The 19,020-nt window shown below is 45.5% G+C and overlaps 2 protein-coding genes and 2 long non-coding RNA genes across 5 annotated transcripts in view; 2 read left to right on the top strand and 2 right to left on the bottom strand.

The window, feature by feature from the left end:
* The first annotated feature begins 103 nt into the window (after positions 1 to 103).
* LOC309358596 (uncharacterized protein) lies at positions 104 to 1,723 on the top strand. Its single transcript, XM_081891935.1, has 4 exons — positions 104 to 332; positions 513 to 695; positions 768 to 1,043; positions 1,137 to 1,723. Exons 1-4 carry the CDS (start codon positions 179 to 181, stop codon positions 1,385 to 1,387), a joined length of 864 nt encoding a protein of 287 aa, XP_081748061.1. The 5' UTR covers positions 104 to 178; the 3' UTR covers positions 1,388 to 1,723.
* Positions 1,724 to 9,147: 7,424 nt separating this feature from the next.
* Positions 9,148 to 10,832, bottom strand: LOC309358813. 2 transcript variants are annotated; one of them, XR_014163630.1, is made up of 2 exons: positions 9,885 to 10,832; positions 9,148 to 9,381 (listed from the first exon to the last, which is right to left on the bottom strand). It is a non-coding gene; the product is annotated as an uncharacterized lncRNA (long non-coding RNA). The 2 variants fall into 2 exon arrangements; XR_014163631.1 differs by having other exon boundaries at positions 9,148 to 9,376.
* A 2,172-nt stretch (positions 10,833 to 13,004) lies between these two features.
* LOC309358802 lies at positions 13,005 to 18,758 on the bottom strand. Its single transcript, XR_014163616.1, has 3 exons — positions 18,657 to 18,758; positions 15,736 to 15,854; positions 13,005 to 13,447 (listed from the first exon to the last, which is right to left on the bottom strand). It is a non-coding gene; the product is annotated as an uncharacterized lncRNA (long non-coding RNA).
* Positions 18,696 to 19,020, top strand: part of LOC309358616 (uncharacterized protein) — a 24,414-nt gene continuing 24,089 nt past the window's right edge. The window contains exon 1 of the mRNA XM_081891970.1: positions 18,696 to 18,785. The gene's annotated coding sequence lies outside the window, so the exon portion shown is untranslated. The remainder of the gene's footprint in view (positions 18,786 to 19,020) is intronic.

The following is a 19,020-nucleotide window of genomic DNA, read 5'->3' as shown; positions in this document are numbered from 1 at the left end:
ATCTGGTGGTGGAGGGGGAGGAGGAGGAGGTGGAAGCTCTGGTGGAGTTAAGATTATCGGTGGGGGATCTGGTGGTGGAGGGGGAGGGGGAGGAGGAGGTGGAAGCTCTGGTGGAGTTAAGATTATAGGATCAGGGGGTGGCCAGGGCAGTGGTGGCCAGGGCAGTGGTGGCCAGAGCATGGGAGGAGGGTCTGGTGGTGGTGGTGGAATGGGTGGTCAATCTATTGGTTGTGGTGGCCAGAGCTCTGGCAGCAGCATTGGAGGAGGTTCTGGTGGTGGTGGTGGCTCAGGTGGCCAGACCATCATAGTCCCATGTGGTGGAAGTAGTGGTGGTGGCGGCGGCCAGAGCTCTGGCGGCTACATTGGAGGAGGTGGTGGCTCAGGTGGCCAGAGCTCTGGCGGCTGCATTGGAGGAGGCTCTGGTGGCCAGAGCTCTGGCGGCTACATTGGAGGAGGTGGTGGCTCAGGTGGCCAGAGCTCTGGTGGCTACATTGGAGGGGGTGGTGGCTCAGGTGGCCAGAGCTCTGGCGGCTGCATTGGAGGAGGCTCTGGTGGCCAGAGCTCTGGCGGCTACATTGGAGGAGGTGGTGGCTCAGGTGGCCAGAGCTCTGGCGGCTGCATTGGAGGAGGCTCTGGTGGTGGTGGTGGCTCAGGTGGCCAGACCATCATAGTCCCATGTGGTGGAAGTAGTGGCGGTGGCCAGAGCTCTGGTGGCTACATTGGAGGAGGCTCTGGTGGCCAGAGCTCTGGTGGCTACATTGGAGGAGGCTCTGGCGGCCAGAGCTCTGGCGGCTGCATTGGAGGAGGCTCTGGTGGCCAGAGCTCTGGCGGCTACATTGGAGGAGGCTCTGGTGGCCAGAGCTCTGGTGGCTACATTGGAGGAGGCTCTGGTGGTGGTGGCGGTGGCTCAGGTGGCCAGACCGTCATAGTCCCATGTGGTGGAAGTAGTGGCGGTGGTGGTGGCCAGAGCTCTGGCGGCTACATTGGAGGAGGCTCTGGTGGTGGCTCAGGTGGCCAGAGCTCTGGCAGCTGCATTGGAGGAGGTTCTGGTGGTGGCTCAGGTGGCCAGACCATCATAGTCCCATGTGGTGGAAGTAGTGGTGGTGGGCAGAGCTCTGGCAGCTGCATTGGAGGAGGCTCTGGTGGTGGTGGTGGCTCAGGTGGCCAGAGCTCTGGCTGCTGCATTGGAGGAGGTTCTGGTGGTGGCTCAGGTGGCCAGACTATTATTGTATCAGGAGGCAGTAGTGGAGGAGGTGGCCAAGGTTCTGGGAGCTGCATTGGAGGAGGGTCCAGTGGGGGCTCCATGCAGACAAAGCAACCTGTTTGCCTCCCACCTGGCCTATCCCAGACCAAGCAATCTTCCCAATGGCCACCCAGCCACAAGTAAAAGTCTTCTACGTCCTTTGCTTCAACAATGTGTTCTTCCAGAAGGAAAATGAGACCGAAGTGCCAGTTTATTTCTCCTTGATGTGAAATCCCACCTTAATGTGGAACAGCTTTGCATGTTGCATGCCTTCTCCTCCGTCTCAGTCACAATCCCTTGCTTGTATCTTCTGCATTTCATTTTGTTGGTTTGTTATTGCAAGTTCAATGTTTTATTGTCCAAGAAAGAAAGAAATGTTTATTTATGCTGAAGCGGTATTGACAGTATGCCCCTACAGTTTCCTGTTTCAGTCTCCACTACTGCATGGGAGATAATAAAGCTTTCTTGAGAATTAAATAACCACTATTGAGTTTTTCCTTCTTTCTGTGTAAGAAGAGCCCAGCTGGATCAGACCAAAGGCCCAACTGTCCGGACAACCTGTTCCCTTCAGTGGCCAATCGGATGCCTCTAGGAAGCCCATAGGGCACACAGAGACCAGCTGTCCTCTGTTCTTGTTTCTTGACATTTGTTGAACCCACCTCTGAACCAGGAAGTCACATATATCCATTGTGACAAGAAAATTTCTTTCATTTCATATATTTATTCTTAATAAAACCTAATGTGCTGGTCCAGGCGGGAGGTTACCGTGAGGCGGGGGCCAGGACCTGAGTTGAGGGTCGGCAGTGAAGCGGGGTCCACAGCGGGAAACCAGGCAAGGACAGGAACTCTGGGGGAAACAGGACTGGATGCTGGCCGAAACAGCTCATCAACTACGTTGCTCCCGCAACCTGGGACCGGGCTGACTAGCCTTTATCTTCTCTGAGGCCAGGGGTGGTCCCGGCCCCCAGGAGATCCGCCTCTCCTGGCCTTAAGGCGAGCACTCCTCCTGGGAGAAACCAGTTCCCTTCGCCTCTCTGCCCTGAGCCTCTGCAGTTCAGAAGAGGCTGAAGGGTTACTGGGCCCAGGGGGAGACTCACCTGTAGGCACTGAGTCCTCAACCACCTCTGGAGCCAGAGTGGATTCACCTGGTGCCTGCTCCTGAGGATCCGGCACAGGTGCAGGCGCTTCAGAATCAAGGCCCTGCCCCAGTTCAGCCGGCCCTGGAGGCGGGGACTCCTGTGCAGGCTGGGATTCCTCCGGTTCAGCCTCTGAATCGGATTCCCAGGCCATCACACCTAACAGACTGAATAATAACAGATGCAAAATAAAATTAAATAAAAGTAGAAGGGATTATCTAGAACAACATTTATAGGAACATATTTATAGGAACACATTTCCAAAGCAGAATCAGTCCTAAAGATTACTATCACAAGGTTCTAACAGACCCAAAGGGGCTTACATTATCCTGTATCTTATTACTCCAGGATGTCACAAAAAGACTCAATTTCTCAATGAACACATTATTTAGTTGATGCCCTCTCTGGTTCTCACTATATGGCAATAGAGCTTTAGTTGGTTAATTATGACTATGGGCCTTTCACCTATCCGGCACATTCAGCAAAAGGAGATGGTTGACTCCTGAGACTGTAGCGCATGTTTCCTGTGTCAGCACAACTGCCTACAACAAAAATGGCTCTTCAGATATTGCCCTAGCCACAGTCAGCCACCTAACATTATATTAGTGTTGACATATTTCAAAAAGTAAAAACAAGGAACCCCCAAACCTGTGATTTTTTGATTGACTTGCCTAACATCCAGGACAAAGCACCGCCTTTGGAAAATTCCCCCCAGATGTATAGGTTGGATGTGGTATAGGTCCCAGTTTGGCCTGTGGGGAAGGGCAGCTGTCTACCAGCTCCATCTGCTACACAGGATGAGCCCCTACCTGCCCACAGACTCTCTCGCCAGAGTGGTGCATGCTCTGGTTATCTCCCGCTTGGACTACTACAATGCACTCTACATGGGGCTACCTTTGAAGGTGACCTGGGAACTACAATTAATCCAGAATACGGCAGCTAGACTGGTGACTGGGAATGGCCTCCGAGATCACATAACACCAGTCCTGAAAGACCTACATTGGCACCAAGTACATTTCTGGGCACAATTCAAAGTGTTGGTGCTGACCTTTAAAGCCCTAAACAGCCTCAGCTCAGTATACCTGAAGGAGTGTTTCCACCCCCATCGTTCTACTCAGACACCGAGGTCCAGCGCCTAGGGCCTTCTGGCGGTTCCCTCCCTGCGAGAAGTATACTTACAGGGAACCAGGCAGAGGGCATTCTCGGTAGTGGAGCCCACCCTGTGGAATGCCCTCTCATCAGATGTCAAATAAATAAACAACTATCTGACTTAGGGACATGGGTGGCGCTGTGGGTAAACCTCAGTGCCTAGGACTTGCTGATTGCAAGGTCGGTGGTTCGAATCCCCACGGTGGGGTGAGCTCCCGTCATTCAGTCCCAGCTCCTGCCCACCTAGCAGTTCGAAAGCACCCCTAAGTGCAAGTAGATAAATAGGTACCGCTTTATAGTGGGAAGGTAAATGGCCTTTCCGTGTGTGGCGCTGGTGCTGGCTCGCCAGATGCCGTTTAGTCACGCTGGCCACGTGACCCGGAAGTATCTCCGGACAGCGCTGGCTCCTGGCCTCTTGAGCGAGATGAGGGTGCAACCCTAGAGTCGGACATGGCTGGCCCGTACGGGCAGGGGTACATTTACCTATCTAACTTTTAGAAGACATCTGAAGGCAGCCCTGTTTAAGAAAGCTTTTAATATTTGATGAATCATTGTATTTTAATGTTCTGCTGGAAGCCGCCCAGAGTGGCTGGGGAAACCCAGCCAGATGAGCGGGGTATAAAATATTATGATGATTATCTCTAAGCCACACCCACACCTGCCTTCATATGTGATATCAGAGGTGGCACACGCAAAGACATGGTTGCCTAGGAATAATCTGGAGTCTTCACATGAGCTCCCTGAGCTTGCTTCAAAAGCAGGGCTCTCTGACAGCACCAACCAGATGACCACTGTCAACAGCAAGCTCTTGGGCAGTTATTACTGCAGTCAATTGGAGTTTGCAGCCAATGCTGATCAGCTCATCAGTACAGTCAATTAAAACCACTGTTCAGTTGCATCCACAGTATAGATTCAAGTCAAGTCTGAAAATTTAGCCCTCTCTGCGCACTCTTTGCAGCGGGGAGAAATGTCCATTTGCAGCTGCTATTTGAATCAAAACCACACCTGCAAATGGACTTCAAAGAGCTGCCACATATCCTGTTTCCCCCGGACACGTCCTCTACAGTGGTACCTCAGGTTACATACGCTTCAGGTTATAGACTCCGCTAACCCAGAAATAGTGCTTCAGGTTAAGAACTTTTCTTCAGGATGAGAACAGAAAGCATGCTCCGGCAGCGCGACAGCAGCAGGAGGCCCCATTAGCTAAAGATTAAGAACAGTTTCAGGTTAAGAATGGAACTCCGGAATGAATTAAGTACTTAACCCGAGGTACCACTGCATCTCAGGATTAAAATTTCTGACCAGGCAGATTTTTTAAAAAATTTGGCAAAATGTCCGGGGTTTCTGGTTTGTTTGCTTGGTTTATAGTAACCCAAGATTTTTTTAAAATAAAAACAATTGTAAAAGCCCCATGTGTCATGCTTCTACCCCTGACCATTTTTTCATGAATGGAACGGGGCCAATGAGAGCGGCGGCTGTAGGCCAGTGTCGTGGTCACATGAACATTTGTAGTTGTGGCACCTGCGACTGTACTCTGGCAGGCTCTTTGAAGTTAATAACATTGCTACTTCCAATATATCACAGCTTGTATAGCCTACATATACAGTGGTACCTCAGGTTAAGAACTTAATTCGTTCTGGAGGTCCATTCTTAACCTGAAACTGTTCTTAACCTGAGGTACCACTTTAGTTAATGGGGCCTCCCGCTGCTGCTGTGCTGCAACCCACATGATTTCTGTTCTCATCCTGAAGCAAAGTTCTTAACCCAAGGTACTATATCTGGGTTAGCAGAGACTGTAACCTGAAGCGTCTGTAACCTGAAGCATCTGTAACCTGAGGTATCACTGTAGTAGGTGTCAGGCTTGAGGGATTTTCTCCTCATCCCAGCAGCCTCCAGGATCAAAAAAGGAACAAGGAAGTTCATATTTATGGTTTCATTCAGTAACTGTGGATCAGAACAAAGAATCTAGTCTTGAATGCCATTAGGATGTTGCTCACTCTGAGCCCCTCCCTTTCCTCCTCCAACAACAGTCTGTGATTCTATGGGACACCACAGGATGCAAACTCCGCAGCGTCCTTTGTTCTTGAATTCTGAGTGATCAGTGAGTCCTTGGAGAAGGAGGAGTTCCCAAACTCTCTAAGGATGTGTCTGCTGGCTGCTTTCCAACTTTCCCCCTCACTCTCACTATCTCGTAGCTTGGTAGCAGGGCAGTCTTACCCATAGGGACTAGGGGTGTGGGGCACCCGGGCACCAGGCTCTTGGGGTGCCAAGCCGAGAGACCGGGGTCCGAGAGTTGAGTCCAGGGAAGAGCCCACCTGTCGGTTAGAGCGCTGTAGCCGACTTTTCTGCTGCCCCCGGCTCTGCGCTGCAAGTTTGGAGGCTACCAAGCCAGTGAGATGCTGAGGAGGCTGGCCAGCTCTGAGCACCTGGGACTGGGCAACCTGGGGCGGTGGTGCCGGGGGGATCTTTGCACCCCGGTGCTGCATATGCTTAAGACAGCCCTGCTTGGCAGTTCTTCATACAGTTGTAAACCAACCCTGTCTCCTTCTCCTCTTGAAGCTGATGGAGAAAGGGTTGTGTGTGAATCTTCCCACTCACCTTCCTCTTCTGAAAGAAGCTGAGGGGAGAATTCCCAGCCCCCCCTCTTCAGCCCATTCCCTGACAGTAGGGGTATTTAAAATGAAAGTCGTCACAGCGATCCATAGTTCAAAGCAGAAGTTGGCAGATGTGTCCTCTTTTTTTGCTATTCAAAATATGGCAGCCCTACTCTGTAACTGCTGATTGGTTGATTGGCACCAACAGCAAGGCTTTTTGAACAAAAGAAGCTGTGTTATACTGAGTCATGCCCTTGGTCCATCTAGCTCAGTATTGTCCTCATGGTCTAGTTTTCCAGGTTTGCAGACACAACTGTTTCCCCAGAACTGAACCCAGGATGTTCTGCATTGAAAGCAAATGATCTAACCTTGAGTGATAGCCCCTGTAGCTTCATGGCAGCAGCCACACCCACCTGCTAAAGTTGGTCTGCATGGACAGGGGATTAAGGTTCCGGCCTGAAGGATGGATCCAATCCCTCACTCCTGATCTAAGTAATCATGCTATTTGATAGGTATGGCCAAGGAGGCAACATTTCACAAGTAATAGTACTTAAATTAAAACCTGCTGCTAGCAACCCTCTTTAGGAATCCAGGACACTCAAGTTACTGTGACAGACGGCTGTCGAAATAAATTAATTATCGAATTCGAGTTTATGAAAACCAGACAGCTTTCCATAGATGTATGTGTCGGAAATCAAGCCTTTATCAGGAGAAACTGGCAGCAATCCCAGGCACCCGGCTTGATTCCCTGTTGACCTCCCTGGCTGCATTCCCCAGCAAGATCCAGGCTAGGTCGCGATAGGCGATTCTTCTCAAACGTGAGAAGAACACCCCCCCTCTTTCCTGCCCCCCCTCCCCCCGGCAGGGGAAAGAGATAGACAGAAACGTATTTACATGCCTTTATTTCTGTCTTTGCAGCATTACAAAAAACATGACTGCTCTCTTCAAACTCCAGCAGTCTAGTGGCAAACACTTCCTGCACTTCCTGGACAGGAACAAATGGAAGAGCTCATATTACACTCTGAGCTAATTCCGGTGCTTCGCACTGTGAATTGACTGTCCCTCTGTTTCCCACGGGCAGTCCCAACATTCCCATTATGTTTCAAGCTAGCAGTTTGCAGCTGCATTGCTTCTATATCGTAACAGTATGTTCCAGATGAAATCATTACAGGGGGAAGATTAACTCTTTATGCAAATCTCTGTACAAAGAGCAGAATAACAGGAAATGTTAATTTCAGATATGTTTACTCATAAACCATTCCATCCAATCACTCAATCAATCCCACTTTCTGTATATATAAACATTCATTTCAACTGTATGCACCTTACCCTAAAATACTCATTTTTGTATGCTTTTGTACACTTTCCCAGCGCCCATAATAAGCATTTTTGCCACAATTTCTGTGTAAAACATGCATTTCCGCAGGCAGTTGTTTGAAATGAATCTCCATTCCTAAAATTCAGGTGCCCATCTGCACTGTATCATGCCACTTTAAGCAGTCATGCCTTCCACCAAAGACTCTTGGGAGCCGCAGTTTGCCATTGGGAGATCCCTGCTCCCCTCATAGGACTAGCATTGGCAGAGTGGTTTAACTATCAATCCATCTTCCCAGGAGCTCTGGGAATCATAGTTCCGTGAGGTGAACAGGGGCCTCTGAATAACTCTCATCACTCTGAACATGCTACTGCTCTCAGGATAGGGCCTCAGAAAAGTGTTGAACCCAGTTGACATGAAGCTTCTGATCCATGTACAGTGGTACCTCAGGTTACACACGCTTCAGGTTACATACAGTTCAGGTTACAGACTCCACTAACCCAGAAACAGTGCTTCAGGTGAAGAACTTTGCTTCAGGACGAGAACAGAAATCGTGCTCCGGCGGCGCAGCAGCAGCAGCGGGAGGCCCCATTAGCTAAAGTGGTGCTTCAGGTTAAGAACAGTTTCAGGTTAAGTACGGACCTCCGGGACGAATTAAGTACTTAACCCGAGGTACCACTGTACATACCCAAGACTGACAGACTTGATCTGGTTGCTTCAAAAAATGTCCTCCATCCCTGGTAGGAACAGCAACAAGAACTTGCTCTGTGGATCATTCCTGTTCAGGATGCCTGCCAGCCATGATCTCATGCAGGAAATTCCATTTTCTTCTCCCATCTATCCATTATTTCTTTTCTCTCTCACACTTCAACTGATAGTATTCACACCTGCAGGGCATTTGCAATCCTCACTGCATTTTTTAATGCATTTTTTCTGGGGTTTTTCTTTGGGTCCCCTCTTTTTCTTCTAAAGTTTTTTGGGCACTTATCCAGACCTTTGGGTTCCCCTAACAATGAAGATGCTTGGGTAGCGCTGGGTAGTGTTGTTTCAGATACATAATGAGAGGCATTAATCTCCCCCCATCTCACCCTCCCCCGTGTGTCACTGCCCCATGTGGAAAACCAAAGAACTGCAGAAGGCAGCCTTCTTAAGAAAGAAAGTTCTGACCCTCCTCTTCACCAACTGGTGGTTCCCAGAGTAGCTGGTAGCTAGGGGCATACTGAGGGATTGGCCAAATTGGCCCCCACCAAGGTCACAGGTCCAGGGGGTGCAAAACTCATTAAGGAAGATGGAGAGAGCCTTGCCAAGGGTACAAGGGACTAGTGGGGAATGGAGGGCACCAACACACCTCCTTGTAGAGGTTGCAAGGGAACCTAGGTGTGGCTCTGGTGGTAGCACCCTCTGGGGGGAGGCAGTGGGATTGGGTAGTATTGTTTCAGATACACAAAGAGAAGCATTCAAGTGTATGTTTGTGTCTCTGTTTGTGTGTGTGACTGCCCCATTGTGGGAAAACACAGAACTGCAGGTGGCAATGGCAATGAAGAACTGTTGCTTCAGTAAGTCATTCCAGACAGGGAGAAGTGTTTGTTTATTTATTTATTTGTTTGTTTGTTTGTTTGATGAAGGGTGGTTTAAAGATTTCATAAAGGTCCATGGTGCTGTTTACGGTAAAGTAACATATCACACAAAAATGACTAAGGATCCATAACATACAAACAAGCAAACAAACGTCACTTCATTTATTACACATAGATATGCCCAAGCTTTCTGATTGGGCACTCAAAGTAGCCAATCTGATAATCTGTGTGAAAAATTGTAGGAGTTCGATGTAGGTCAGGTGTGGAGAACTTCTTGTTCCTCTAGATGTTACTGGATTGTAACTCCCATCAGCCCCAGCAAGCATGGTGGATCAGGCCCTTGAAGTGGGAGTTAAGCAATCCTGCCCTTGCCCAACATAACAGAGATGAAAGTTGTAAAGAAAGAAATGAGATCTTGCCTGAATTAAAAGCATTTTCACTGTTGAAAATGAGTCAGTAGAAAGAAAAATGCATGGGTAGACCTACACCCAGTTTATTTTATTTTTTTAAAAAAATCAAGGCATCTTAATCCTTCAGCAGAGCAGCACATAAAACACTTAAAGATTGGTTTAGTGATTAGAACAGTGGTGGCTAATGGGGTGCCATGCAGAAGCTTTTGAATTTCAGCTCCCAACACCCCAAAAAGAGCATACTCAATGGTCAGGGATGATGGGAATTAGGGGTAACACCTGGATAGCCACAGGTTGCTCTCCTGACCAATCAGAATCCAACTGGAGTTCCAATGCCCTTCAGGCCCAGCTGGCTACTAGGTCACACAGGAATCTGCCTTTCACTGGACCAGACAATTGGTTAATCTACTTGTTACTTTCTTTGCTGACCAGCAGTAACTCTTCAGGGTTGAAGACCTACCTGAACACATCAGAGATGGAACTTGGAATCTCCTTCAAACAAAGTAGATGCTTTATTACTAAGCTATGGTCTATCACCAAGTCTCAGAGCAGAGAGAGCTCTTCCACCGCTCTTCTTCGCTGGGTCCTTTTAAATTGGAGGTTCTCAACAGATTGAACCATGTCTGCCCATTCTCACTTGGCCTCAACCTGCTTGTTCAGATGCATAATGCACCTGGTCATTATCCGGAGCACAGATCATCATCTGATGATCATCAGGAACCTGACCAAGCTTGCTCCAGTCTATGGAACCTCATGCTACATTAAAACAAGTGACAAGTCGAAGTGTGACAAGGTCCTGAGTGACATGGTGGCAAGTGCATTGTTGCTGTCATGCTGCCTCCTAACAAAAGGATTCTATTGTGATTTACACAGCAGTTAGGCCAAGCCTATACAAGTCATGGCACATTCTGAAGGACTCACATAGTGAGCTATGGGTTAGAACAGTCACTACCCAGCATTCTCAGGTACCTTCTACGGCCCACTGATGGTGAGAACTCTGTGGAGCCCCAGTAATAGGCCACCACTTTATATTCCCTACAAAGCTCAGGCACTCTTGGAATTTGAAGTGAAAGCTGTTTGGCACCAGTCATAAGAGCCACCAACCAGTTCTGAGTGGAAGAGTGCTGTGCTGCCTAATAGAACCATCCAGAGTGGCGAGAATGCCATATGCCCATGGATCTACTTAGGGGCTAGTCTCCCAATCTAAGAGAAAGTATAGACCTCTTAGCAAAAAGATTGCCAAGGAAGGCAGAGTTTGAGATGCAATACAGTCCCAGGTCATTGTCATGGGGAGTACAGGCAAGGCAACGCATGGCAAGGGAAGAGAGGGGAGGGGAATAGCACCAGGAGCCAGAGGGCCATATTGTTTCCAGAAGAGAGAGGGGTCAAGAGGGAGACTTTATTTACTCTGGCCTCTTAGACCAGATTATTGTATTTTAGTGTTTTGTTGGAAGCCTCCCAGAGTGGCTGGGGGGACCCAGCCAGATGGGTGGGGTATAAATAAATTATTATTATTATTATTATTATTATTATTGACACTTTCCTTACTCATGAATCATGTGACAACTCTCAGTCTGTAAGCATATGCTATGTTGGCAGTCTTCATTGATAGCTTTATGTACCACAGATTTTCTGGATCCTTTTCAAAAGCCATCCAAATTAGATATGTGACCCACTCCATCCTTCTGATTGTATATTCCTTTAACTGATTCTAATGCTGTGTTTTTAAAACCTTGCAATCTACCATGGTAAGGAGTGGTAAGGAATCCAGTGGAAGAGGCGGTGGAGGAGTTGAAATAAACATGATAACAAATAAATAAGGCAGCTCCCTGTTCTCAGAAGCTTACACTGAGATTTCAAGTGGTGCAACTGTCCGAGTTACAAGAAGTGTGTTTTTTTTAATGTGGTTGAGGAAGTTCATCCTGATAGTTAAGAATACAGAGAGAAGATGCTTATCTCTAAACAGCTGGGGACTTGTAATTGGCTGTTGCTCAGCTTTCCATTCATGCATTTGACTTTGTCTTTCAAATAGAGAGCACTCCTATAAGTTTTTGTCCATTACTACAGCGGTACCTCGGGTTACAGACACTTCAGGTTACAGACTCTGCTAACCCAGAAATAGTACCTTGGGTTAAGAACTTTGCTTCAGGACGAGAACAGAAATCGTGCGGCGGCAGAGGGAGGCCCCATCAGCTAAAGCGGTACCTCAGGTTAAGAACAGTTTCAGGTTAAGAATGGACCTCCAGAATGAATTAAGTTCTTAATCCAAGGTACCACTGTATTTTAAAAAGACCTGGTCAATATGTGGTTTGGTGCCTGCTCTGTTGCCTCTATCATAATCCCACGTCCCCGAATCAGTTCTCTCAACCCTTTCGCTGTCTTCATTCAACAATACTATGTTGTAGGTTTATGCTGAACAAATGTATATTTTCAAGACCCAACTTACTTTTGCAATTTTTCAGAGGTTTTAATATTTTGTGATATTATATATTAGTATTAATGTGGTACTTTAATTGTTGTAACTTGCCTTGGGACCTTACAGTAAAGGGCAGGTAATAACTTGTAACAGCAGCAGCATCAACAACAACAACAGCCTACTGGAGCAACCCAGAGGCCCATCTAGTCCAGCATCCTATTTACACAGTGGCCAACCGAATGACCCATCAGGAAGCTCACAAGCAGGACCTGAACATAAGAGCCGTCTCTCCTCCTGCAGTTCCCAGCAGGTGGTTTTCAGAAGCATTACTGCCTCCAGCCATGAAAGAGGACCTTAGCCATCATAGCTAATAGCCATGAAAGAGGATGACTGGCTCAAGGTCACTCAGTGAGCATTATAACTGAGTGGGGATTACAACTCTGGATTCCCAGTTCCCAATTCCCAGTCCAACATCCTGGCTTGAGCAGGTTTAGTGTCAATTGAAGGAAAGTCCCAGGAAGACCATGGCCAACCCCAGAGTAAATCAGAGTGGAAAAGCATGGTGTACGCAAACCAACCCCATATGACAGGGGCTACAAACTTCATCCGTCCCCAGCCAGGATGGTCATCAGTCAAGACGGTAGGAGTTGTAGTCCATGGGCATCTGGTAGACACAACATTGGCCAGCACTGTTTTATGGTATACCTGCTTGAGGTATGGGAATGCCCCATACCTGAAACCTTGTGAGATGCTGTTGATCTGTGTGATGACCAAACCAGTGATGGCCAAACTTGGCCCTCCAGCTGTTTTGGGACTACAAGTCCCATCAACCCTGACCACTGGTTCTGTTACCTAGGGAGGATGGGAGTTGTAGTCCCCAAACACCTGGAAGGCCAAGTTTGGCATCACTGGTGTAAACAATACAGTGGTACCTCAGGTTAAGAACTTAATTCGTTCTGGAGGTCTGTTCTTAACCTGAAACTGTTCTTAACCTGAGGTATACCACTTTAGCTAATGGGGCCTTCCACTGCTGCTATGCTGCCGCCGTCTGGTGAAGGTTTCTGTTCTCATCCTGAAGCAAAGTTCTTAACCTGAGGTACTATTTCTGGGTTAGCGGAAACAAACAAACAAAAAATTCCTTCCAGTAGCACCTGGGTTAGCGGAGTTTGTAACCTGAAGCGTCTGTAACCTAAAGCATCTGTAACCTGAGGTACCACTGTACTGAGCTAGATGGACCATTGATCTGACTCTATAAAGCAGCTTTCTTTGATCCGTGGAGGAAAGTTCTTCCAGCCCCTGTGACTCTTTTGATTGACTTTTCCTCCTTGGGTGCATTCATACCTGCTTTAAGTTTAGGGATTTTGCTTTGAACTAGTCAAGAATGCTGCATATCAGGCTTATGAATTTGTGGCCCATATTTAAATCATGCACTGTTGTTTTGTGTCTTCATTCTCTGCATCTATGTGTGGGCAAAGCACCTATGTAGGTCATAATTCAAGTTCCAGTGTGGGTTGTCCTCCAATTGTTGCCTTCACCAGACACATTGCTGAGAGACGGAAGTTGTTTAACACATGCAGTCATGCAATGAGCCAAGTTGATGGTGAGACCTGGAAAGAGGGTTGAGACTGAACTTAACCAAAAGCAACAAAGATCCAAGGCATTTCAAGGGAAGGAGAGACCATCAGAAAGGCTTCCCAAAATGTGGCAGGGCAAGTCTATTCTATGTAGCTCTAGATTGCCTTAAGATTTATCACTCCCTCTTTTTTCAAAGTTCAGGCTGCAAGTGCTGATCATTATTTAGCCATCATTCCTGGAGGATGGAGTCAATTACTAAGACGATTAATCACTTAATCACTGTTGAAGCTGGAAGCTGAGACGTTTTGCTATAAGAATTTAAAACTTCACATAAATAGATAGAAGATTAGATTAGATAGATAGATAGATAGATAGATAGATAGATAGATAGATGATAGATAGATAGATAGATGATAGATAGATGATAGATTGATGATAGATAGATAGATAGATAGATAGATAGATAGATAGATAGATAGATGATAGATAGATATATAGATAGATAGATGATAGATAGATAGATAGATAGATAGATAGATGATAGATAGATAGATAGATAGATAGATAGATAGATAGATAGATGATAGATAGATAGATAGATAGATAGATAGATAGATAGATAGATAGATATAGATGATAGATAGATAGATAGATGATAGATAGATCGATTAGATAGATAGATAGATAGATAGATAGATAGATAGATAGATGATAGATAGATAGATAGATAGATAGATGATAGATAGATAGATAGATAGATAGATAGATAGATAGATAGATAGATGATAGATAGATAGATATAGATAGATAGATGATAGATAGATAGATGATAGATAGATGATAGATACATAGATAGATGATAGATATAGATAGATGATAGATATAGATAGATGATAGATAGATGATAGATAGATGATAGATAGATGATAGATGATAGATGATAGATGATAGATGATAGATGATAGATAGATATAGATATAGATATAGATAGATATAGATATAGATGCAGATGCAGATACAGATACAGATACAGATACAGATACAGATACAGATACAGATACAGATATAGATAGATAGATCGGAAGGTTGGCCATTCGAATCCACGTGACGGGGTGAGCTCCCATTGCTCTGTCCCAGCTTCTGCCCATCTAGCAGTTCAAAAGCATGTCAGTGCAAGTAGATAAATAGATACAGCTGTGGCAGGAAGGTAAACGGAATTTCCGTGTGCTCTGGCACTTCTCACGGTCCTCTGTGCGCCAGTAGCAGTTTAGTCATGCTGGCCACATGACCTGGAAAAGCTTTCTGTGGACAAACACTGGCTCTCTTGGCCTGAAAAGTGAGATGAGAGCCGCAACCCCATAGTCGCCTTTGATTGGACTTAACGTCCAGGGGCCCTTTACCTTTTACCTTTACCTTAGAGAGGGAGAGAGAACAAGCTTGGGTGAACCGCTCTTTGTTGATTTCATAACACTCTCAATCATATAGATGATATCTAGAGAGATATAGATAAGGATATATAGATATACGAATGAGATATTTAGAACATTGCTCTTTCCAGGCAATATTTCAAGGGCCACATGCCAGTTGGAAGCAGGCTCAGAGGTAAAAGTGGACAAAAGAAGAAATATGAATTTTATCTTTGTGTTCTCGGCTGCTTTCTACCGAAACACTTCCACTTGCCCCTCTCTACCCTCCATTGCGGCAAGTAAGAGGGCATGATCAGAGTTCAAGGACACATCACAACCAGGGAAAAACACTGAATAAAAGCTGTGGTCTGGGGAAAGTCCTGAGAGCCACATAGAGAGGTCTTTGTGGCCCACATTTGGTCCCTGAGTTTGATGCTCACCACCAGTCATTTAGATGGTTCCTACATGCCACAAACTCAGACGGCTCCATATCCACTGGTGTGTGTGTGTGTGTTTTTAAGGAAACACCCTACCCTTCCTTTCTGTCCTAGGGCCCATCTCCCCAAGATGACAGTATAGAAGTGACAACCTCTATACTTTTTATACAAACATTTTGGAGTAACATACTCATAATGTTAAATTTTGCTGCATCAAACACAATTTAAATACTTCAGATTCCAAGGCAATTTTCCATTGTTTAGGCTGTGTGGCACATTATAATTCCATGCCTCTCTGAGTTCCTGAACATGAATCTTTAAAAGATTCATAAAGCATTTATAAACTACAGATGTGGATTTAGCATTCTAAAAGGATCCAATGATCCCCCCCAATACAGTGTGAGGTGGTGAAGGTTTTAAAGCAGATAGACCATAAATAGACCCCAGCAGATGTTGGCAATTGAATTTTTCACTCACCTGTCATGTATATTTAAGCCGCAAAATAGGAAAAGGCAATAATTCTCCATCTAAACAGGTGATCTAATGTATGCATCTCATATTCGGTCCGTTTCTTCCACACCTCTTTATCTTCAAATCTGGATTACAGAATGAAGTAAATTTAGCATGACTATTTGGGCCAAATTGTAACTGCTGAGACAATATACTCCATATCTCTCTAGTTGCTAAAACCGAACGTATTGGAGGTCCCTTGTTTTGTAGACCCCAATACAAGTCATCCAAAGAGGGGATTTAAATAAACCATCTTTACAGTTACCCAAATTGGGTTACTCATAGAAGAAGAAACTTGCCAATCATCTGTATGTGCTGAAAGATATGCTTTGTGTTATTCATTCATTCATTCATTTTATTCATTGTTTGTTTATCTGTTGCATTTATATCCCACTTTTCCTCCAAGAGCTCAAGGTGGCATATATATCCTCACAACAACATTATGAAGAAGTCTAGGCTAAGAATGAATGATTGGCCCAAGATCACCCAGAGAGCTTGATGACTGAATGAGGATTTGAACTGTGGTTTCCCAGGTCCTAGTCCAACACTCTAATCAATACACCACATTGAATAAACTAATAAACTATAAAATAATGTCTGGAATAACTGCCTTCTTAAATGGGCAGCTGCACTCTCCTAAATAAAAAATGAAGTTGACCATTATCCCAAATTATCTTCCTAAATATTAATCTTTTGAAAATATGCTTGGTAAACATGCAATGCAATACCACAAAGTGCACATATTATCTGTAGCAATGTGAATAATGTTAGCAAAAACTGAATGTCCCAGCCTCTTCCCCGTGTTCACTTTTTCGTGCTGTGAAAGGTAGACACGAGCTCAACAACACATTCTCCCTCTCAAGAGCTCAAGGTTGTATGTAGTTCTCCCCGTCCACATTTTATCATCACAACAACCCTTCGAGTTATGAGCTTGATGACTGAGTGGGGACTTGAACCCTGGTCTCCCAGGTCCTACTCCAACACTCTAACCACTACACCACACTGGCTAAACTAATAAAATATAAAGCAATGTCTGGAATAACCTCCTTCTGTTATTGGCAGCTGCATTCTCTCAAATCAAAAGGAAGCAGACCACTATCACAAATTAACTTTCTACATATCCCATTAATCTTTGGAAAATATGCTTGGGAGCAAATACATATATTTTTGATGACAATGTGAATAATGTAAGCAAAAACTCAATGTCCTATCCTCTTACCGCGTCCCCCTTTTGTTTTGTGGAAGATTGACATTAATGCAACAACACTCTCCCCTCTTGTGATTTTGAGCAACTGTTATTCAAAAGCATTAAAGTGTGACTGTGATTCCAGATCTCGAACTGAATTGGATCAATTTGGGTCAACATGGGATTCAACTAGAGCAGGCTGAGGAAACCACAGATCACCCTGGTTCAGATCATGTTCAGCTGGAGTGATCCAGGGCTTTAAAACTGCAAGGGGGTCAGACATCGTGGAGCAGGCTGTGCCTGTCTGCTCACATGTTTAATTAGGGAGTTAAACCACAATTAAAGACTGTGAAAGACTCCCAGTTTGTGTCTGGTCTGAGATCTGGATCTGGATCAGGTCAGCCCCAAATTGCCCTGGTTCAGATTGGGGCCACTCCAAACCCCTAAATCAGGCTGCAAGTTGTACTGGGGTGTTTGTGTATGTGTGTGTATGTGCACAGTCCTTTAAAAAATACTCCATTTAACAGTAGTTTCATATTATCTCACATTAGTTTCATACTATATTATAAATCACCAAAGCTGGAAAATAATCCCACAAAATTGGCAATGTCTATTTATTTTTACTATTTTCTTGGAATTATGTTGGAGCCACAAGGCCAGCTTTGCTCAAAAACTGGGGTGATATGGCGTGTCCACACATTACCCTCAACAACTGTACAATCTCTGGACTCATGTACACAAACAGTCTCTACATTCACAAAATTATTCGAATGTAATATTCGTCGGATAGTGTTTTCGAGGTTACCAGCATGAGTTTGTCCAAACTGTGGGAGGCAGTGGAGGACAGAGGTGCCTGGCGTGGTCCATGGGGTCACGAAGAGTCGGACACGACTAAACGACTAAACAACAACAACAACAATATTCACCTATTGTACAGTCAATGTATCAATGTACACAATTGTTGAGTGGTACAAATTAACAAGTGTACACTCTTTCACACAGCCTGGTGTGTGCATGTAGAAACAGATTGCACTTGTCGGGACAGAGAATGCAGTGCTTGTCCTATTTACAATGAATTTAAATCCTCTGTTTTCAATAGATTGACTCTAGGTAGAACTTAGCTGGATAAAGATAAAAATAGCAGGGAAGAGACTTGATTGACTGACATCTTGAATCCTTCCTTTATCTCCAGGAACTCAAGGCACCGTAGTATATATAGTTCTCCCCCTCCTCAATTCATCCCCACAACAATCCTGTGAGGTAAGTTAGGCTGAGAGGCAGCGGCTGGCTGGCCCAAGCTCACAACAGTGAGCTTCATCGCCAAAAGGGGATTTGAACCCTGATCTCCAAGGTCCTTGTCTAATGTTCTAAACACTACACAACCAGTGTCTCTCAGCTTCTGGGTAAATAAGTGCAGTCATAATTTGGACTGGATATAAACTGATTTGCCTATCAGGAGCCACCAACTCCCCTTAAAAAAGCCCATCCTTGAATATTTCACCCATCAAGAGCCCCCACAAATAGGTGAGGCACCGCTACAAAGCAGGAACTTACTCATTAGGTGGAGCACCTTCATTAAGCTGTTTACATTCCATAAAATAACTAGTGATACAAAAGTGAGATATGGATCTCATTTGACTTGTCAGGCATCTTGGGCTGGAAGAGGCCACCTGTTCAGGGAGATTGTAACTGTGTCACTCACCATTCCTGGGGTGCCTCACTTCCCATAGGAGTGGCCAGAAGATGGGTATAAAGAGGATCTCTGGTCCCCAAGCTCATCATTCGAATCCATTGAGACTTCTCCATCGTTCCAGCACATCTGCTAAACAAGGTAAGCCCAATGCTCAGATAATCCTCCTTCCTTTGAATGGATGGAAACATCTTCAGCTATGCACTGATGCGATGATAATGCTATTTGGTTAGGAGGCTGCAAAGGGTTGATTTGGCTTCTTGATATAGTGTGCAATTCCTTGCATTCAATGGAGGGAGAGGGGCATTCTTATAGATGTAAACAAGGAATGGAGAACCATTCGGGAATGGGTGATGGTACCTGAGCAGCTGAGGTC

The sequence above is a fragment of the Podarcis melisellensis genome (assembly GCF_964234715.1).
Source record: "Podarcis melisellensis genome assembly, chromosome: 16".
Taxonomy (NCBI): Eukaryota; Metazoa; Chordata; class Lepidosauria; order Squamata; family Lacertidae; genus Podarcis; species Podarcis melisellensis.
Note: the sequence above shows the minus strand (reverse complement) of the source record. Positions and strands in the feature narration are given on the sequence as shown.

What these genes read in the sequence shown, in the direction of transcription:
- LOC309358596 (XM_081891935.1), top strand. Translation starts at nt 179, where the DNA reads ATGGGAGGAGGGTCTGGTGGTGGTGGTGGAATGGGTGGTCAATCTATT. An exon ending in ATGTGGTGGAAGTAGTGGTG is followed by an intron (nt 333 to 512) that starts GTGGCGGCGGCC and finishes GTGGTGGCTCAG; the next exon opens with GTGGCCAGAGCTCTGGCGGC. An exon ending in TGGCAGCTGCATTGGAGGAG is followed by an intron (nt 1,044 to 1,136) that starts GTTCTGGTGGTG and finishes GCATTGGAGGAG; the next exon opens with GCTCTGGTGGTGGTGGTGGC.